The following is a 21,823-nucleotide window of genomic DNA, read 5'->3' on the forward strand; positions in this document are numbered from 1 at the left end:
CGTGCCAGGAAAATGTGTTGAAATAATTGCTGAGCTGTGATAATGTCCCCTCTAAAGTTGCCGCGGCCCCCCCTCTCAGCTATAGCTATTCATTTTGTTCCCTGGTTTAACAGTTATTGTTTGCACCCCACCCTGTCAAAGCACTTCATCAAGTGTGTGCCTGCATTAGGTTAACCCTTGTGTCTCTCTTGCTCTCTCAGGACTTGGTTAACGGCTATCGTTGCGCGTGCCCCCCTGGCTTCGCCGGCGATCATTGTGAGAGGGACATCGACGAGTGTGCGAGCGCGCCGTGTCTGAACGGCGGCCGCTGTCAGGACGAAGTCAATGGCTTCCAGTGCCTGTGTCTGGCAGGCTTCTCAGGAAACCTCTGCCAGGTAATACACAACTCCCACCACTATCATACCTGCTATCGTTTAGCATCTTAAGCCTTCTTGGCCCCCTATCTGCCAGCATTGCTGTATCTTTGGGTTCGTTGTAAAGTTTTCCTGCCCCACCCTCTTAAATGGCTGTTGTTCCACAATCCTCCTTTTTTAAAAGGGAGTGCTTTGTTGAAGCTGCTCCTGGCTACAGCGGGATACATTCCTCAGTGCTGAAGCCCAGACTCAGAGGACGGCTCCTATGTCTCTGCCTTGTTTTTCCCCTTCCTCCAAGCACTGTGCGTGTGTTGTTTCCTGGCACAGCCTGCAGGGAGGATGCTGTGGGTTTTGCTCTGTTCAGTGTAGCAGAAACCATGTGAGCTATCAGGTTCACCACTCTCTATTCCATACCTTTTTGCCATAGCTGGATATCGATTACTGCTCGCCCAACCCGTGTCAGAACGGAGCGCCCTGCTTCAACCTGGCCACAGACTACTACTGCGCCTGCCCCGAGGACTACGAGGGCAAGAACTGCTCCCACCTCAAAGACCACTGTCGCACTACCACGTGTAAAGGTACGTCTCCTGCCTGCAGTAACCACAACCTTTTCACGCTTTGTCTTCTTCCAGAACATTTCTGTAAGTTGATCTGCATAAACTGCTGTAGTAAAATGCTGACTAAGGCCAGGTCTTCAGCATTTGTCAAAAAATGTCCCATGAGCGCAAAACCTATACATCAGTCTTAAGCATTGCAAGTTTTTTGGCCTAGGTGAGAAGGTTTTTTTTTTTGTGTAGCCCCCCTCCATCTTCTCAGCAAAGCTTTTCCAATGATTCTCCCCTCCTCTTGAGTTCCTTGAAAATCTGGCAAAAGGCTGATAGCACTGTGTGTGTTCTTAGTAATGACTTGGTGGGCTACTTCTCCTTTTTTTTTTCTCATTGAGTGTGCACAACTTTTTTGTGTGTGCATGTGTGTAATTGAGTGGACCAACCACGGAGTCAGATACCAGACGGTGAGATTCTCTTTGCTCTTGGCAAGAATGAAGTGATTACAGGGGAGAAAATCCACCCCGTTCCTCTAACCTGATCAGACAGGGGGAAAGGAAGGGATTTCAGCGCAGAGTGAAACAGATCACTCTGAATTGCTTATGAAAGCATAACAGCTTATGGCTGTTTCTCCCGTCATTAATTTTTTTCACATTCTCACTGATACATTTTTCTCAGGGGATTTTAAGGCCTGTACTTGTAGATATTTCCTAATCTCGTCCTCTCTCATGCTCACTCCTGCTTTCTTTGTCACTTTTTGGCTCTCATCTCCTTTTTTATGATGGGCTCAGATCAGATGGATGCTCTCATGTGAATATCAGCAATAAAATAAATTCTTATCACTTGGAAAACATAAATCCTATTTTATGATTTGGAACAAGTTTCTGTTCAAACATGGAATGTCAGCTGTTTTACTGTCTCTTCTCTTCACAGTGATTGACAGCTGCACCGTGTCTGTGGCGTCTAACAGCACGCCGGGAGGGGAGCGCTACATTTCATCCAATGTGTGTGGACCTCACGGGCGCTGCCGGAGCCAGGCCGCGGGCCAGTTCAGCTGCGAGTGCCAAGAGGGCTTCAGAGGCACCTACTGCCACGAGAGTAAGACCAGACCCCACACACTCACAGTGCAGAACACAAGGCACCACAGATTGTGCTATATCAGATTGACCTCACACTCACAATCTCACATTTGTCTTGTTTATTTCAGACATCAACGACTGCGAGAGTAACCCATGTCGCAACGGAGGCACCTGCATCGACAAAGTCAGCGTGTACCAGTGCATCTGCGGCGACGGTTGGGAGGGCGACCACTGCGAGATCAGTGAGTAGTACTGCTCGTGCCGTGACCTCCACACAAACACACCTCCTTCATGGGACCGTGCAATCCATGCTTCAACATAAAAACAGTGTTTGAAATGCCGCCCATTAATCACACTCCCGTCCAATGTCTCCACCAGACATCGATGACTGCAGCACCAACCCCTGTCATAATGGAGGGACATGTCGAGACCTGGTGACTGATTTCTTTTGCGAATGCAAAAATGGCTGGAAGGGAAAGACCTGCCACTCCCGTAAGAGCTCTCTTTTTGTTCTTTCTTCCACACCCGTGTAGTCTGCCTGTGCAGGCTCATGGCATGTACTTATGGCTGTATGTAATTACTCAATCTTCTATACCGTGTGTGTTTATTCTGAATGGATGTGAGTGCACAGCTAAAGCGATGGTTGTAAATGATCCCCTCAGGTGAAAGTCAGTGCGATGAAGCCACATGTAACAACGGTGGCACCTGCCATGACGAGGTCGACACGTTCCAGTGCAAGTGTTCCCCAGGGTGGGAGGGTACCACATGTAACATAGGTGAGTCACCACTTGGTTTACATTTTCATATTCACACACACACACACACACACACACACACACACACGTAAGACTGCTTCGTGGGAGAGCTCCATCTTGTCTCCAATATTAATCAGATCTGTCAGATCCCCAAGGGCCACAAACAGTTTTTAGCCCTTCACTCGGTCAACACTCCCTCCCATCTTTTGCTTGTACATTTCTCCCCTCTCCTGTGAGTGCTGACAGACATCTGCTTAAAATTCCCTGATTGCACAGACAATACACTTCAAAGTCCTGGAATGCAGATTCCCTCAGAGAAAATGGAAACCCGACAGTACAAAAAGCCAAACCAACATCAGACATTTGTGTGTTCTTAAGGTTCATGATCACTGATTTCACTGATAACATCTTTTTAAAAGTAAGAGGAAACTGACGAAACAGCTTTCTCTCTCTCTGTCAGCCAAAAACTCAAGTTGCCTTCCCAACCCGTGTGAGAATGGAGGAACCTGCGTGGTGACAGGAGAGTCGTTCGCCTGCGTCTGCAAGGAAGGCTGGGAGGGTCCCACGTGCACCCAGAGTGAGTACTCTTTAAAGTGTGGATGGGACAAAGGTGGACAGTTATTGCTATTAAATGATGATAAACCTCCTGCTACCTAGTCAAGGCAAACCTGCATCTGATTAAACCCGACTCCCATCCCCTCTTGATCTGTACCTTTTTTGTTTCTTTTTTATCTCTCTCCTCTCTCTGGCTGCTGCCGGCCAAGAGAGGAGAAAGTGGAGACAGATGTTTCTCCCCCCTCTCCTCCCCCTCCTCGTCTAACACACACCAGTCTCTCCCCTCTCGTTGTTGCATTCCTGTCCAAACAGTGACATGTCGGCTTGTTCTACAGCCTTCGTTTCCCTGGGATCCCTGCCCTCGTACGCATGTTCTCTAAAACATAAATTCCCCAGACTTTTATAAGGGAGGGAGAACTAGCCGGTGCAGGAATATCGGTGTGAATGTGTGTGGTGTAAGGGGGGGGCTAGAATGTATTTTTGAGTGTGAGAGTGGATTGTTTGCTCCGATGGTAATAAGGCAGAGTAATCAGGCGCTGCGGAGTCCAGCCCAACACGCAAGCTCAGACGTGCTTTTAGCTGTCATGTGTGCTCATACACACGTGAGAAAAAACAAACACACTCACTGCTTTCTGTCTCTCTCTCCCTCCCTATTTTCTCTCTCTCAGATACCAACGACTGCAGTCCCCACCCATGGTAAGTGGAAGCCAAACATTTCCTGTAGATTTAGACAGATGTAAACAGGGAGCTCCTCCTGCGTCGTAGATTCTCACCTGCAGGCTTTCTCTCTCTCTCTCGCTGAGAAACTGGCATACACCCTTCCCTGTCATTCCTGGGAAGCAATCAGCTATCTTAGTTTCTGGAACTCCCTGTCAGGACTCTTTTTATAACCACATACCACTGGAGCTCACTCCCAAACACATGCACATGTCAAAGATAAAGTCTGATTGCATCAATTACCTTTTGAGAGATCATTATAGTCGAGTGATGAGAAAATTCCAGCCCAGAAATGTGTTGATGCAAAATGAGTGTCGATTGATGTTAGTCTGTAAAACAAATCCAGATTAAAAACTGACGCCCCATTGCCTCCTTTTTTCTCTCTGCAGCTACAACAGCGGGACCTGTGTGGACGGGGATAACTGGTACCGCTGCGAGTGTGCTGCAGGCTTCGCTGGTCCAGACTGCCGGATCAGTAAGTATTAGCCCGGCTTCCCTACCCATCCCTGATCCCCAATAAGTTAGAGCAGGCCCGGGACCATCACAGCCGCTCCAAATGGAAGGTCTAGCCGGCCAATTATCTGTGCGTTGGGCTGCAGGCCAGACCGAGCCATTTTGGTGTCGCTCCACCGGGCTCTGCTGCTGTCCCCGGGGGAAACCGGCTTAGCGGGCCAACAGCTAATCAGCCATGCTCTCTGACACTGATTACACAGATTGTTTTCCCTCTTAAAGGCTTTCAGATGGCCACATTCTTTCCCATTGCAAACCCTTTGTTCTGCTAAGTCCAGCCCTCAGCTCCTGCATACCTGCTAATGATGCTGCCTTTTTAATAAAGCTGCATGGGGCAACAAAAAAAAGGTCCAGGACTGATTTAAAGCATGTTTGCTTGTTTTTTTTATTAACTGCCGTGTATGTGTACGCACTGTTCAAATGACACATGACCTCCAGGAATTAGATTGATGTGCCGACTGCTTAACCTAATATTTGTGCGCTGTCTGGCTGTTCTCTTTATTCCCAAACAGAGCCACTTCTTACCTCTCGCTCTTCCCCTCCTGTGACAGATATTAATGAGTGCCAGTCCTCTCCCTGTGCCTTTGGCTCCAACTGTGTGGATGAGATCAACGGCTATCGTTGCCTGTGTCCCCCGGACAGGACGGGACCCCACTGTCATGAAGGTACAAGTCTTCACGACACAATAAATGACAAATTACACACATCACAAACACCTTCCCAGATCTCATACTGTGATTCTTTTTAACAGAGACGAAAAAACATTGCTCTGTTAATGGACTTGTCGTCCTCGATGGTCGCAGATGGGACGAAGACTGCAACACCTGCCACTGTTCGAACGGGAAAGTTGTGTGCACAAAGGTAGGTCCCTCCCTATGTGAAATAATGTAAAACTGAAGTATTTGGTATAAATGGTTGCGTGGGTGGATGTATCTCAGGCTCTTCTGTCTTCAGAGATTTCAGGTAGGGCCTACAACAACATTGTGTCACAGGGTGGAGCTGGCGTGGGAATATCACATTCTGTACAGAGATGATGACATGTGTTTTGAAAGAAACACAATGGCAGTGTCGAAAATACTGGTGTCAGGTGCCAGCTCTGAATCTCCCAAAGTCTCACCGGGTGAAGATTGGGTGATATACAGTAGAGGCCCGAAGTAGTGCTATCATTATCACGCTCATTTAACTGCCAAATTAACAACGGCGCCTCACTGACACTGCTCCCTTCAGGAGAGAAATGCATCATGGGGTGAAAACGACCTGAGGATGTGAGATGCAAACTTCCATGGTAAATATAGTCTGATATGGGAACACAGTGACGTGTGGGTTTTACCGCACTTTAGCGGATTACAGAAGCGTATCCTTTGACATGAATGGGAGAGAAATGTATCTTTACAGAGCCATTTGATCTGTGACTGGGAACAACTGTAAACTCCAACCTGGGATTTAATCTCTGGTGTTCAATATTTATTTAGATATTAGATATATTTGTATTAATTCAGTGGTAAACAGATTAAACCACGACAACGATATATCTTGGCAAATGAATTTCGCTGTTTGGGGAGGGAGACAAAGTAAAAACAGAAAGAAACTGAGATTATTAAAGAGGTGCTGGATTTTTTTTTTTTATTATCGTCAATACTATTAATATCCCAACGCTCCTGCTACAGACCTTGCAATCTCTAGAGCCACATCACTAGCTGGGATTAAAGAAAAAGTATCATCAGCCCTATAGCCTTATATTTGTTGAATTATAAGGAAAAAGTCTTAACATAGTTTCCCTGTCCTGTGTTTCTCTCCAGATGTCATGTGGCCTTATGTCCTGCCACATAGGGGCCAAAGGTCCCGGCGGGTGTCCCTCCGGTCGGAGCTGCGTCCCCATCAGGGAGGACCACTGCTTTGTGAAGCCCTGCGTCGGCCTGGGGGAGTGCTGGCGCTCCAACCCTCCCCCGCGTCCCACCGAATGCCACCCCAGCTCCAGTTACCAGGACAACAGCTGCGCCAACATCACCTTCACCTTCAACAAGGAGACCATGCCTCAAGTGAGTTACCTAGGCACCAGGGAGGGAGAGATTGAATTGTAGGGGTTTTGGGGTCATTTTTCAAGCCCCCCCCCCCCCCCCCCCCCTCCTCACCATCACCTCTATAACATGAATGGGAGCAGCAAACTGTGAAAGATCAGGTTTTCAAAAGTGCTCAACCATCCCTCCTGGCAAAAGGATTTTTCGTCTAAGACTCCTGAACAATCGGGCCATGTATTTAATTTCGCTCCAGGAAGAAAAAATGCGGGGATATTTCTTTCTTTTTTGTCCCCTTTCTTTTTGTTGACTGCATCCAAGTTCCTGAGAATCAGGCATTCACGACTTCATGCCAATCCACTCTTAACCCTGACCGCACTGCAAGATTAATTTCAGGATCAGATGGATTTGAGCTAAACAGGACCACTGGCGACTCTGTCACCACACAGCATCATCACTCGCCAGCTGCCTAACAAGCATGACAGCAGACAGTGACAAGCATATGAGCCTGTGGTCTTTGATTTAAATGAGGTGGATCCCCACCATGTTGACCCCACTGCCAAAAGTGCAGGCCGAGCTCTTTCTTCTCTTCTTGTATTTGTTTCCATTTGTGTTGTAACATTTGCTTTACTTCTTCTCCATGTCCAGAGCCTGACCGTGGAGGATGTGTGTAAGCAGCTGAGGCGCCTGTACGTGGTGAAGAATTTCTCCTTGGAGCATTCTGTGTCCATAACCTGTGACCCCTCATTCTCAGCCAGCAACGAAATCCACGTCTGCATCGTAAGTACCTCCTCCCACTCCCTGTCTGCCATATGCCTGCCTGCCTCTATTAATGTATGCTCAGAAAAATCCCCTTTGATTTATAGCCTGCAGCGTGCATTCTTAGCAGCATTAATGGGATAGTTTGTGGATTTAGGTTGGGTTGTTTTGTGTCAGGTGAACACAATTAATGAAAAATAGAACATAAACCTAAAGCCACAGATTTTAAATGTTACTTTCTTTTTCACTCTTCTAGGCTATGGAGGACCATCGGTTGGACCGTAGTCCTATTAAAGAGCTCACAGACAGGATAATCGACCTGGTTAGCAAGGGCAACGGGAACAACAACAACACCATCATCGCCGCCATCATAGAAGTGCGCGTGCCAAGCCCCAGCAAAACGAGTAAGAACCGCCTCCAAACTCTGGCTGTTTCCTGTGAGTTTCCCAGACTTTCACTCAGTGTGTGAGCATTCTGTTTTTTAATGATAAGATCAGATGAGATAGAGCCAAGGCCCTTAAATGACAGTGATGCCTAGTACCAAAGAAAAGTCATGCACGTGTGAAAAGTAATTCCTAATCCTCCCACATAAGTTGGTCGGCCAGGTCCTGCCATCTCATGGCAGTTGTACGGGAGCTTAAAAATATTTTGGTCAGAATGGAAAGAGCAGAGCTGCCTGGCTACGTGGTTTTAGATTGGCTCACTGCGACTGGCTGGACTCGTAGTAAGACCCCCGCATGTGTCCACCATTCATCAACGCAGTGACAGCAGACTGCCGCCACAGCCAAATAGAAGCAGCCTCCTTCCTTGTCCAGGGCTCAGAGGTCAGGTTGCACTGGCAAAAGCATGCTAACTATTTAGCAAGCTTGACATTGTAATACAATAGAACCTTTTGTGTATTGTTTAACTGGGACTCTTTCACCCTTTATATTTGGGGCATCTCTTTGACCTGTCTTCTTCTCTTCCCTCAGACTACCTAGTGCCCCTCCTCAGCTCAGTCTTCATTGTCATCTGGGTCCTCGTCCTGGTCTCTGTGTTGCTGTGGTGCATGCGGCGCAGGCGGAAACAGAGCAACCACAACGGGCCGCCGGCCACCGGCGCCGAGGACAACACGACCAACAACGTGAGGGAGCAGCTCAACCAGATCAAGAACCCTATAGAGAAGCACTCGGGCCTCACGGTGGCCATCAAAGACTACGAAAACAAGAACTCCATCATTGCCAAAATAAGGACAAATCATCCTGAGGGGAATGAGGACGACAAGGAGAGGCACTTACAGAAGGGCCGCTTCGCCAAACAGCCAGCATACACACTGGTGGAGCGGGACGAGAAGACGCCGGTTTCCAACTCCACGTCCAAAAACCCTAATTGGACTAATAAACAGGACAACAGAGACTTGGAGACAGCAAACAGCATAAACAGGATGGACTACATTGTATAGCAGACAGCTGTGTTGCTGTGCAACCAAGCCTTATGCCTTCACACCCCGGTGGTGGGTGAGACGGGGGAGCTTTGGCATGTGTAGTTAGCAAACTGTCGTGTCAGTCGTGACCCCACAGTATTTTCAGATATTCCCCGTGTTAATTTAAGTTTTGACAAGCTGGCTTACACTGGCAGTGACAGTTGCTTTGGTTGGCTGGAAACACAAGGCACTGGTATACATTTCACTGTAGAACTAGCTGCAAGTGTCCTCCTCTGCATTTCAGTTCCCTTTTTGTTATTTTAATTTAGTGGACACATGTTAGGGGCTCCTGGTGTAATTGTTGTACAATGACTAAAACGACCCGACATGTTTAATGCTAGATAATTATTTTTAGTATGTTTTTGAATTATTTTTAGTTCTGTTTGGAGAAAGTGCCTTTTCAGCTTTTAGACTTCAGCAACTGTCAAATGAGAAAAAATATCAACTTTATTATTTATTTTTATTTTTCGGGGAGGGAGGGGAAGGTTTCAATGTCAGCAGTTGCTGCCAATATGAAGAATTTATGTCGATTTAGAACATGTAGATATGTACATTTTTTTATTAATCATTGTGTATATTTGATTTATTAACTTAATAATCAAGAGCCTTAAGATATCATTCCCTTTTATTTATATGTTCTGTCTAGTTTGAAGGTTTTGATAGCTGTGGAAGTCTACCATTTCTTTCAATGACTTAATTTTTCAACGCATTTTATAAAAAAGCCACATTTCAAAGAAGACAAAGGATGGGCACGTCTGGTCTGAAACACTTTTATTGTCGTTTTTCCACACATTTGACATTTCATTATTACTTGTTGCCAGGACCTTGATTGAAGGCAGTGAAGTTAGGACAACAGATCAGCTGCTGCGAGGGATGGACATGGTGGCAGACATATTGCTTGCCACTAATGATAAACACTTAAGGGAACAAAAGTCCTTCTGCAGCTTCAGTTTAAACCATCAAAACATTTCAAAGTCACGTCATTATGACGCCACAATTCCCATCTGCTTTAGTCAGCGTAATATCAAAAGCTAGACCGAGTACTTGGAGGGGAGGGGGGCAATGGGAACACTGTAGAATCCAATAGAATACACTGCCTCCGCTTTGTTTCTGTGCAAATTAGTTTCTTTTCTTTTTTTAAATGAGGCTCTTAAAGACAAACATGTTTTATCTCATTTGTTAACCCTTTGAGATCATGGCAACATTTTGTTCTATTTTTGACTTTGTGTTATGAACTTGAGAATTATGTGTTGATCTGGCAATATATTTTTGAAAGTCATATTTATTAAATATTTTGTATGGAAAGAGAATTAAAGTTGTCTTTGTTCTGGAGCGCGAGTGAAGAGTCTGTCTGTGATGCATCGAGACAAACATGTCGGCTCATATGAGAGCTTTCTCATGCCGCTGCCGTGGGAACCGCTGCCGGAGACGCATCAGAGACTCTGTCCAAATGTGTTTACAGCTAATTATGTTTGAGCAAGTCATCCTCGCATTAGGTCGATCCTGGAGACAAAAATACCCCAGCCCCTCATGATCCTCACACAATGTGGCCCTTGTTGGTGTGGTTAGAGCAGCGGGCTTAAATAAAACCTTTTTTAAACTAGCAGGCCTGTGAAATTTTTCTGCAGAATCTCTTTTAAAAGGATTAAATCTAAAGCGAGAGATTATCAACACCTCTAGAGAACAACGTTAAACCAGACGGGTCACTTTCACTAATCCACCATGTTGTCTGTCTTGATAAGAACAGATTTGGCTCTTGAGAAATAACTCATCTCAGGTTACACCCCCTGATCCAGAGAAACACTGGTTTATTAGGAACATCACTGCAGATCAGCCAGTCTGCAGGGTGGGAGGGAAAGAACGTGCAGAAATCTTCATGTTGTTTCTCGCTGCTTCCAGTAAAGTAGTGACTTGTTTGCATATTTATTTAACACAAAATGTCTTTCCAGGAAACTCCAAATAAATCAGGATTACTGGGTGTTGACAGCAGCTAAAAATGTAACCTGCATTACCAGAGATGACCTGCTACTCCCAAATAAAACCACTAATATACCCACACTTATTTGGTTCAATATAAAAGCTACATAATACCCTCACATTTAGAGATACATTTCAGGTGCTTAGCAACTAATAACTGTAAATTGTGCATGAATGCAATCTAACTACATAAGTGATTTTTGAGAATGAGGTGATGAAATAAATCTGGAAACAGCCATCCATCACAGCGGAGCTTCAGCGGGGAAAGTGGACAGTTTTCAGACACGTAGGAGCCAGCGTTCGAGACGGAGAGCCATGACGTACTGCATGGCTCCTGCCTGTCTGAAATCCCCAATCTTTAACACAAAACCAAATCTAAACTCCAATTAAAGGTTTTTTTGACTTTCATTTGCGAGCCTTACTTGACCACCACTACTTATGGGTGGAGAGAAAAAAGTCTGTTTCAAGTATTTGACAAAGTGTAACTCAAATGCTCATGTAAGAAATGCCTTAATATCTTCAGCGTGTGTGCGCACACACACACGTGAAACCAATATGTATTGTGGTGAAAATGTGACACGTGTACAAATGCACATCATGTGAGGTAAACATGTAGCCTGACACAATATCATATCTATCTCCGTGGCGTCAGGCATCTTTACTGTATTCGTCTTCCCCCCCCTCAGGACCTCTTCAGTCGCCGTAATCTCGAGGTTCTGGGCACATTTTCATTCCCCTCCTCTGCGAGTGTGGATCTGGAACTAATAGAGGAGCCCGAGGATGCAGGCTTGACAGATAGGCCCCTCAGACTTGCGGCCAGCCTGTTTTGGTTTGTCTGTGCCGTGTTATTGCTTGTGAGGGGGGGCCTCTGGGCCCGTTTCCCTGGAGTAAGCAGCTCTACTTCCACTGTGGTTTTGGTGCGCCCGGAGACTGGGAAAGCCTTGGACTCTGCGTTGGCTTCGGCAGGAGGAAGGGGAGGCAGCAGAGGAGGAAGGTCATGCCTGGATGTTTGTGTGGAGCACTCGTTGTGAGGAGTTGTGGCTGGAGGTCTTTCAAGGCACGTTCTCTTGGCCCTCTGTGGGTGAGAGTCTTCCCCTGAGTCGCTTGGCTTGCTCCTCTTGCTCTTTCTCGTCTCGTGACTGATTTCAGAGACTCCGGTTGGTTTAATGCTGTCTGGAGGACTGTTCCCGGTCTGCTGATCCCGGGTCAGGCCCCGCTCTTGAGTTGTCCCAATCTGAACCTCAGCTTCATTTAAGGCACTGGGGCAAGGCACCATGTGGTCTGCCTCTGGGAGGGTCTTCTGACCACAGCTGGTCTCTTTTGGGCTTGATTCTGAGTCTCCAGCTTTAATCTTCCCTCTTTGGTTTTGGGGACAGTCTCCCTGGTCAACCTGCTGTTCCCCCCCCGCACTGGAAGCATGGAGCTCTCGCTGGACACCAGCTTGTATGGCTCTGAGAAATGAAAGGACAAGAGGATATTAAAGTGTCCTCTCTGACTGCCGGGGTTGGAAAGTTTTGCATTAGATCATACTCACATCTTTTGAAGCACAGTCTTCTTTGTTTTCGTGGGGATGTTTGAAGGCTCTAGGGTTTCTCCCACTCTGGAAAAATACTCTGACTGGCTTTGTTCGCTCAGCTCAGTCTAGAGAGGACAAACAGAAACGGTGTAAACAGAAAATATTATTCCTGGCATCCCCTGGAAATGTTTGGCTCCACAGCTGACTGCTGTCATCATCTGGGATTGTCGGACATAAAAAAACATTCACTACCTGCTGTAAAACTATAATAATTACAATTAACTAAAATAATTCCAATATCATAAACAGATATTTCATATAAATCTATCCTCTTCTGACTGAATTCCAAATAGTGCGGCCACTTTAGTTCTTGACCTATGATACAGTACAACAGGAATGTTTTCTGTGATGCCTATACAGACTTCGTAACCACCCAGCTGGCACAAATAATTAGCCTCCACGTAACACTGTCCAAAGAAACCACCTTCAAGGCTTTGGGAAATAATCACTGGCTTGTCATGGAGTGACGTGTGTTTCATGGTCTGCTGTCTGTGTTTGGAATGATGCTCTCAGCCTGAGGCAGGGTTACAAAACGGTGAAACCATTTTGAAAGGTTAAAACATCGATCACAGAAAGGATGATGGAACTGAGACGTTTAAAAGGAAAAACGCAAATATCAAGCAAAATGCCACTGTGAGGACAGAAGATCAAAAAGTAGGAAACATTGCCTTGTGGTTAGTAGACTGTAGCAGCACTTTGAGTTGCAGGTTCAAAGTTCAATACACCCACTTACAGAGGGGACCCTCTGAGGCAGAACAGGGAACTGGCCAGAGATTGCATCTCACTAACGTGTGCCCTCAACAGGTCGCTAATGAAGGTTAATCACAGGTCCTCTCCTTGGCTGACCCAGAACAGACTCTGGTTTTATGAGGGAACGAGAGACGCTGGTGGGAAATTGAGCAGAACTTAAAGGCTGAGAACACGCCAATTTATTATGAAATAATTGCATTAAAATTGGAGGGAGAATATCAGAGTAGATTTGGTTTGGACTATATTTGTTGAACTTGGATAAGCAGCATACAGCTGAAAGGCTAAATGATCAGAGTGACACTTGGTAAACTATTTCCATCAGACTGCAATAAGGCACAGCAGTGCTTCGAGCTAAGTGTTGAATTAGGACTGGGCATAGGCAATATATCGATTTCATATTGATATCTCGATATGAGACTAGATAGTATTGTGTTCGATTTTGGATCTCAACATATTATATTATCGTGTAAGTGTTGTCTTTTCCTGGTTTTAAAGACTTCATCATAGCAAAGTTATGTACATATTAGATTTGTTTGTAAAAGCTCATTGTGTATATACTGTATGTTATGCAACTACTAATAGTCAATCCTACAAAATCGATCGAGTCATGTTTTCAAAAGTATTGTGATATTTGTTACTACTGTTGTCCCTGTTGGGGAATAATTCCCCAGGGCTCAACGCTAACTTTTAAAAGTGCATCAGCTTTTGGTTGCCAAAACTGAAATATGGTTGCCATTTTTAGTCACCTTGTATTTTAAATAATTAAGATACTATACAGTTATACATCAACTTAATAAGGAACATGTGACACAAAATAATGTTCAAATGCTTTTTCAATAAGTAATTAACACAATTATTTGTCCATCCTCAATTGCTGGTATACAAAATACCACTACCAGTAGTGCAGCAGTTGTCATGGTCTTCACAGATCCCTCACAAATGAATTGAGCAAGTCACTAGTTTATTGGTCATCCGTTGTCTCCCTTTCTCAAATGTGGGTTTTCTTGACCTTTGTGCTGACCCCCACCATAGATCCATTGGCCCTTCAGCATCGAAGTCTTGGGGTGTTTCTCAATCGCGAGTAAAGCTGCTCCAGAGCCACTATTTCAAGAATACTACGTCATCGAGTGCCGCCGAAGTACTGTTCCAATGTCCAGCATACTTGGAATTCTACCGAGCCCGGCGTACTTCGTTTGGAGAAATTTCGAGGCTGCACATGTGTAGACTCCGCAGTCTTACAATCCCCACAATGCTTTGCGCACGGACCAATTTCCCCAAATCTGTGGCGGAAAATGTAAGGCGGAGCCACTCATATGACGCACACCTGCACACTTGCTCGCCTGTTCCACTCATCGGCCGTTTCTCAATCTCGAGGAAACTGGCTTCCAAGCCAATATTTCAAGGATGCTACGTCATCGGGTGCCGCCGAAGGACTGTTCCAATCTCCAGCATACTTGGAATTCCACAGAGGCCGCGTCCTTGGTTTGGGGGAAATTTCGAGGCTGCACATGGGTAGACTTCGCGTCCTTCAATGCTTTGCGCACGGACCAATTTCCCCAAATCTGTGGCGGAAAATGTAAGGCGGGGCCTCTCATATGACGCACACCTGCACACTTGCTAGCCTGTTCCATTTTTCGTTTTCCGAATGCCAGGAAAGATTCTTGCCTAGCTTCTGAAGGAAGTGACTCTGAAGACGTGCTACCAAGCAAGTATCCTCGCGATTGAGAAACGGCCATCATTTTCCGAATGCCAGGAAGTATTCTTGCCTCGCTTCTGAAGCAAGACGCTCGGAAGACATGTGCTACCAATCAAGAGTACTCGAGATTGAGAAACACCCTTGGATTGGCCAGACTAATACATTTCTAATGTTAAATAAACAGCGACGTGCAGTCAGGGGAGGCAGGGGAGGCAGAGCCTCACCTGTCATACTCCAATGTAACGGAAAAACAACTAAAGAAAACTAAATAGTAATAATAATAAAATGTCTCCACTGATCTGTGTTGTAAATGTGATTTATGTATGATTCCAATCGCTTTTTATAGTCAAAATCAGCAAATTTGCGGAGCTCCGCTACAACTACGGGTAGCGATGAGAAGTGAGGCAGGGACGAGCTCTGCCTCTCGTAAGCCCACAGTAAATGGCTGGAGCGCGAGCACTAATTTAACGCGGGCACTTATTTTGTGAACGCGCTCAAGCCAATTACTGTGTGGTGAGGTGAGGCACAGATGAGCTCTGCCTCACCTCAGAATGCGTCACCCCACAGAAACGGTCTGGAAAGCGGGCCCTAAGCGGCGCATGGCGCATGACTGCACCATCTCACTGTATGTCACGAATGTAATGTTTGTAGATCCCTTTATTACATTTATCCTCGCCATCTATAGTCTCTAAATAACTTATTTCACGTATATATGATATTTAGGCTCGCTGGTCTCATCATACAATGGCAATGAAAAAAGCACCATGGGAGGCAGCCATAACCTCTGCCGCACTGAAGGGGGCGCAAGTGAGCCCACAGGTTCTTGTTGCTACTGTTATTCTACGCAGGGACCGTAGACGCGACTGACGCGAACAACAAACTAGACTTTTGAAACTAGAGGAAGATAAGGAGGACTTTTACAAAAAAGTAATAGAGATTGTTGTCCAGAAGGATAGCATGGACTTCATCTTCAAGTCAAGATAAGACCCCAATTGTAATGCAAATGGCATCTTACCAAGAAAGAACAATCCAATATTTAGATGTTGGGTATCCTTTTGTTGAACGGTCTGTTTAAAATGAATCGAAGCATCAGACTAAAAAAGCTTTTGAAAATAACCCAATATTTCGATTAAGGTCAAAATATAATATTTGTAAATCTGACTCTGAAAGAGTCAGTGCCTCACCAGCCATGAACCTCACCGCACGTCACTGTAAATAAATGAAAGCCATTCACAATTAAGAATTCATTATTAATGCTGTAAATTAGCTTTAATATGTAAGTGATTATATTTGTATGTCAATATGTTCCTATGGTAAAGTTTCGTTTGCACTTTTATTTTGGTAGTAATACGATCGGGACTCTTATTTTGAAGGAACTTTTACCGGAAGTGAATGGAAAACGGAGCAGAATGTACACATGTCTTCCGAGTCACTTCCTTCAGAAGCTAGGCAAGAATCCTTCCTGGCATTCGGAAAACGAAGAGTGGAACAGGCTAACAAGTGTGCGTCATATGAGAGTCCCCGCCTTACATTTTCCGCCACAGATTTGGGGAAATTGGTCCGTGCGCAAAGCATTGTGGGGATTTGAAGGACGCAAAGTCTACCCATGTGCAGCCTCGAAATTACCCCCAAACCAAGGACGCGGCCTCGGTGGAATTCCAAGTATGCTGGAGATTGGAACAGTCCTTCGGCGGCACTCGATGACGTAGTATTCTTGAAATATTGGCTTGGAAGCCAGTTTCCTCGCGATTGAGAAACGGCCAATATATATTTCGCCTCCCAAGACTTTACCCATTTCCTCTTTGATTTTCGTTCAGGTTCACCTTGCGCTTTATCAGTTGAATCACTTTGAACATTCGTTTGAGATGTTGACGGGTTGGCCGAACTTTTTACCCCACAGTCAAACAACTTAATTTGCCTCGCCATTTTTTGTAAAACAAACACATAGCGCACCACGCACGCGAGTAAACGTGCATCGCTTTCTGGCTCCGTAATCACACCAATGCATGTGCAACTTGAGTATCAGGCTCCGACTGGTCACAACAATAATTAAATATCACTCTTAATACAATAAATAATTAACATTTATCTATTTTGGGGTGCACATTTTGCTGTCCTTATTACTGGTTTCCACTGATGGCAACCAAAGGCCAAGAAGTGGTTGAAATTGTTTCTGAATGGTTGCCAATGGCAACCGTTACTGTCGAGCCCTGTAGACTCCTAGATATCTAAAATGTTTGCCCTTTGACGTGTATGACCAACCCTGACGTCTGTTATCTCCCTTAAGGAAATGGGCTGCTTCAGCCATAATGTTGTTGTTCCCATTCTATGACCGGGCAACGCTCGGTCACAGATGGTTTATTGTTGTGGGTACACTGGAACACTTCCTTCTTGGTGTTTGTGGACTCCAAGGTGTGAAATCTTCGAGGCCATAAGTGTCAGACGCAAGTAACTCAGTGTTCCCAGCTGTTTAGGCTATCTTCTCAAATATGTTGATTACTCTGTGAAACTAGTTAAAAAGGTCTAGCAAGAGAGAGGCGCTCCAGAATTGACGTGGCAACTCTCCCGTGCAGTCAGATCGTCACTTGTGATGTGAATCCTCCGGCCGATACTCCTAAATAAACCATCAGTGTTTGACATCAAAGCTCATGCTCATCCCGTGTCTCCTTCATGAGTCAGTGACTCCCACTGCATTGCTACACAGAAGTTTCCCACACACTACCTAGTCCCAATTGACAATGCTTTATGCTGATGTTTAGCTGGCATGATATTTACCATGTTTATCGTCATCGAATGCTAACAAATGCTAATCAGCAATAGGCACCTGTTATTTTTAAGGCAGATAGAAATGCAATTTTTGCAGGTATTTGGTCATAAACCAAAATAATGGACACATTTTGACATGATGATCACATTAGCTGATAAATAAAGTGATAACCAAAGCTATCACAATTCATCCTGAGGGAGGAATGAACGCATGAGCATGTTTCAAGGCAATCTATCCCATAGATGTCGCGATATTTCACTCTTATAACACACATTTGAACCTCATTGTGAAGCTAGTGAAAGCAAGGGGATGAGATAAGTCAGTACAATCCATCCTCTTGGAACCACGAATGTCTTTGAGCCAATCCATAAAGTTCGAGGTATTTCACTTGAATGAAAGATTTGACCTGCTGGTGCACTTGATGAAAGGTCAGTCATTACGATTCAGCCTCTCATCACTATGGATGCCCGCACCAAATTAAATAACTATCCTTCAGTAGTTGTTAAAATATTTCACTATGGGCCTGACAGACAGATTGCCGTCCATGGAGCGTGGCTAAAAAGACTCTTGCATTGGGAAAATACAACAAAAAACTTCTGTCTGATTCTACCAAGGTTGTGGCCACTATGTTTATGTAATATCAGCCATTTTTTCAAATCATTACTATTCCATAAACTGGTTGGTAAAATGATCGAGGGAATTTGGCAAACTCTGTCCTCCACCAGCTGCCTTAAAAAATCCTTAATGTCTACTTCCTCATGTCACGATACCAATGACAACGAGGAAGTAGTAATCGTCCCAAGCTGCACGGGCAGGCTGGGGCGTTGTGGCTTTGCTCCGGGTGTTGAGACGTAGCTACACTCTGGTCTGTGGTGCGGCGGACGGAATACAGAGGCCAGAGGGAGGGAGGAGGGGGAGTGGATAAGGAGGCTGGGCAACAGGGAGGTAGGCGGGGACGAGAACGAACAGGGGACAAGATACTACAGAAGGAATTAGAGAAAGGGAGAGTTTATAGGGGAGTGCAACAAAAGTAGAGGCACCCCCAGGAGTCATATCGTCTGACCCCAACAGTCTCTCCAGCATGCCCACAAACTCAAGAATCCTCTCACAGGAAGTCCTCCACAGGCTGCTCTTTGTGCAGAGACAGAGTCATGCTACAGAGTGTGGGCAGAGCCTCTTTACGCTCCCTTATATCCAAATGCAGCTCGCCTTGGATTTGGGACAGTGACACATCCAAACGTGCCTTTGCTTGCGTGCACACACACCCACCCCGACAACAACAACAACAATTGTGAGAAAGATGTGGGTGCCATCATTTGCATTGCAAGGCCTTGATATGTATTTGCGTCTGTTTAATATGAATAAATGCCGTTTGAAAATGAACTTGAAAGAAAAATCAACACAAACCAAGGGGTTCTCTGGGAAAGTTGTGTGCCTGTTCTGTTCCTGTCGGCACGACTTCAAACGAGCAGAGAGAGAAAGACAGAGAGAGAGAGAGGACAGAGTGATGGAGAGGAAGAAGCATGAAGAGAGGAAGAGGTGGGTTAGACATTGAAGGAGAAAGATGAAAAGCGAGACAGAGAGAAATGATGCATGAATTATTATCACCAGGGGTCGGATATTCTGTGTATAGCAACTACAGAAGAAAGTAGAGGGATTATATGGAGAGAAGGAGGGGGGAGAGAGGGGGAGTAAACCGGTGCATGAACAACATTATAATTATCACAAGCTCTGTGGATAAAACAGTAAGTATTGTGTGGGAACCGAGGTGGCCTAATCTCGTACGGAATGATGCAGACTCCCAATAGCTGGAGCGCGTCCCGTGAACAGGGAGGGGGAGGGATGGTGGTAAATAACAACTTCTACCACCACTTCTCCCTCAGCAACAAGGGTTTAACCGCCAGCCAGTCTGCTCGCCCCCACACGAGGCTGCAAAACACTCGTGATGCAACACATAGAGCGGACCGACCAACGGTGCCCCCCCCCCCCCCCCCCCCCCCCCCCCCCCCCCCCGGCCCCGAAGCCTCCAGAACAACACGGCTCCACCACGGGAGCTGCAGCGAGACGGCACATCTGGATGTCAGATCAGACGGAGATAAGCCTGGCAAAAAGGGCAAGAGGAGCAGGGAGAGTGAATCATTAGGTTTTAAAAAGGATACCAGGACTGATTCTCAGAGCTCTCCCCAACTCTGGACGACTCCTGGAAACAACTTCAAAAAGATAACTGGCTACAGGCTCCATAAAACACAGGGAATGAACAGTTTCTCCTCAACCATCCAAGATAAGGAGGAACACAGATAGGACGATTAAGCTGGCTATCTTTTAAGGCAGCTGCACTTGAAAGTAATGACCTGATATGGCTAAATAGTCTCTAAAGAGTCTAAAATACTTCACTGCAGCATAGGATGACAAAACCCCTCTTGGTATCCAAAGACATCACTTATTCGGTAAGCTACTCAGACATACATAGAGGTTGGCTCTGTATAATCAGTAAATACTTTTTTCAGCTTGACAACCGTGCATTTTTTACTTTATCCAATGGGTTTTGGAAAGAGGCCCCGCTGTTTAAAGTTCAAACATGGGAACTACCAGAGGAACAAAACAAGATAAAAAGTCAGAAAGCAACTCAGCATGAAAAGGTCCGATGAACCATCAACTCACATTGCTTGTGATCTGCCACAGGGGATTGTTTGTTTTTGGATTACTCTAATGTGTTTGTGTCTGATCTCACCCAACACACACAAAGCCAGCGAGATGCCGTCCTATAAAGGCAGTTATTCACTCGTCTGTCAAGAATATGATTCTCACCACTTGAAATGTTTGAATCCCTAAAGGAATCGAGATGTAAAAACGGAATTCTTCCTTTCACAGAAAAGCCTCTGCACAGCTTTATGATGGTACAACTAAGTATACAAAATCCTTAAACTGGCACCAAGAAACAACAACACTATTTAACTGCCAGGGACGATATACCTCCTGCAGAGATGTTCGTGAATCCCCCCCCCCCTCCTCATCCAACCCTCCACCCACCCTGCTCCCACTGAGGAAAACATGCCCTGTTTGTCTAAGCTCACCACATCTTCCCTGAAACAAAGTCAACAAACATGCATGGGCACATACTTGACTCAAAAAAGAGCACGGTTCTTATCCCTGTACAATGACAAACGTTTTTGGATCCGCCCATGTTTAAGGATTAAGACAAGCTGTTAACTCTTCAATGAATCAATCAATGAAAGCAGCCTAAGACAGGGAGGAATGAAGGGACATGGCTGTGTAAAGAGATCCCAGCCGTGTGTTGGGCCTTGAGAGGAGAGACAGTGGAGGCTTGGGAACGCTCTGCTGCTAGCTGTTGAAGAACAGAGACGTGCTGAGGTCATGAGTAAACACACAGGCTCGTCCACGGCTCAGAAGAGGGGGGGGGGGACTGGAAACACATCTGCTCTGCCTTTGATCCAAACTTCTGCGGCACAGCACGCCACTCACCTCGGCTGCCCACTCTGTGCCTGACTACAAAACATCGGCCACAATCCTAAACACTAGCTCTTCCTTCCCATGCTGCCCTCCTCGCTGTTGGTGCTGACTCACAATGGGAGCAAGATTATTATGAGGGATTAGAATCTTAAAATGTCAAGAAGAAGAAAAACGTTGTTTATGAGATGTTTGCTTCCCATGAAAATATAGTTGTTTTAAAAAGGCCCTACCTCTGCAGAGCAACAGTGAGTTCTAGGTTTAGGATGTGTAAGTGTTATAGTAATCTCTTAATATGACTCAACATCTCCAGACATGAAATTAAAGGTGTACACATGCTTAAACTGAAGTGCATCCAACAATTTCTTCAACTTTCCTACCTGACATTCACACCGTCTTCATCGTGATAGGCCAGGTGCCTGAAGTTTAGAAAATAAACAGGGATTGAATTCTTCTCTTAAGGTGTTTTTTGTTTTGTTTCATTGTTTATACAACTAATTCTTTAACTTGTTCTTGCATACTTAGTGTAGCACTGTAAATGCCTTCCAGTACAGACTGTCAGAGAACTGTTCACACCAGGTTCAGGTGTGGCAGTTTGGAACAGCTTTACATGTCTATGCCTTCAGACGAGGTTGTGTGACATGTCGCAAGAACGGGCTTGTTCCGAGCATACCTCAAGCTGAACTTGATCACTTGGGGCAGCAAAAACAAAAATAATTGACATACTATCAATATTTAAATTGATGTTTAGCATTTTAGCAAGTTAGCAATCTTAAACGTGACTCCCCTTTTAGATCTGTTGCTTTTCCCACAAGCTCCTGCTACTACATGTTCAAATA

The 21,823-nt window shown here is 45.3% G+C and overlaps 2 protein-coding genes across 3 annotated transcripts in view; one reads left to right on the top strand and one right to left on the bottom strand.

Moving 5' to 3' along the window:
• The window catches only part of jag1b (jagged canonical Notch ligand 1b), a 25,903-nt gene extending 15,848 nt beyond the window's left edge, over positions 1-10,055 (top strand). The window contains exons 12-26 of the mRNA XM_034227064.1: positions 201-374; positions 781-931; positions 1,832-1,996; positions 2,106-2,219; positions 2,356-2,469; positions 2,640-2,753; positions 3,193-3,309; positions 3,956-3,983; positions 4,394-4,479; positions 5,066-5,179; positions 5,266-5,375; positions 6,314-6,553; positions 7,178-7,309; positions 7,545-7,692; positions 8,260-10,055. Coding sequence (XP_034082955.1) covers positions 201-374; positions 781-931; positions 1,832-1,996; positions 2,106-2,219; positions 2,356-2,469; positions 2,640-2,753; positions 3,193-3,309; positions 3,956-3,983; positions 4,394-4,479; positions 5,066-5,179; positions 5,266-5,375; positions 6,314-6,553; positions 7,178-7,309; positions 7,545-7,692; positions 8,260-8,729 — 2,277 coding nt within the window. The 3' untranslated portion in view covers positions 8,730-10,055. The remainder of the gene's footprint in view (positions 1-200; positions 375-780; positions 932-1,831; positions 1,997-2,105; positions 2,220-2,355; positions 2,470-2,639; positions 2,754-3,192; positions 3,310-3,955; positions 3,984-4,393; positions 4,480-5,065; positions 5,180-5,265; positions 5,376-6,313; positions 6,554-7,177; positions 7,310-7,544; positions 7,693-8,259) is intronic.
• Positions 9,507-21,823, bottom strand: part of slx4ip (SLX4 interacting protein) — a 40,216-nt gene continuing 27,899 nt past the window's right edge. For both annotated transcript variants that reach the window (XM_034227084.1, XM_034227087.1), the window contains 2 exons: positions 12,262-12,368; positions 9,507-12,178 (listed from right to left, as the gene is read on the bottom strand). In XM_034227084.1, the coding sequence (XP_034082975.1) occupies positions 11,410-12,178; positions 12,262-12,368 (876 nt within the window). In that variant the 3' untranslated portion in view covers positions 9,507-11,409. The remainder of the gene's footprint in view (positions 12,179-12,261; positions 12,369-21,823) is intronic.

The sequence above is a fragment of the Gymnodraco acuticeps genome, unplaced genomic scaffold, assembly GCF_902827175.1.
Source record: "Gymnodraco acuticeps unplaced genomic scaffold, fGymAcu1.1, whole genome shotgun sequence".
Taxonomy (NCBI): domain Eukaryota; kingdom Metazoa; phylum Chordata; class Actinopteri; order Perciformes; family Bathydraconidae; genus Gymnodraco; species Gymnodraco acuticeps.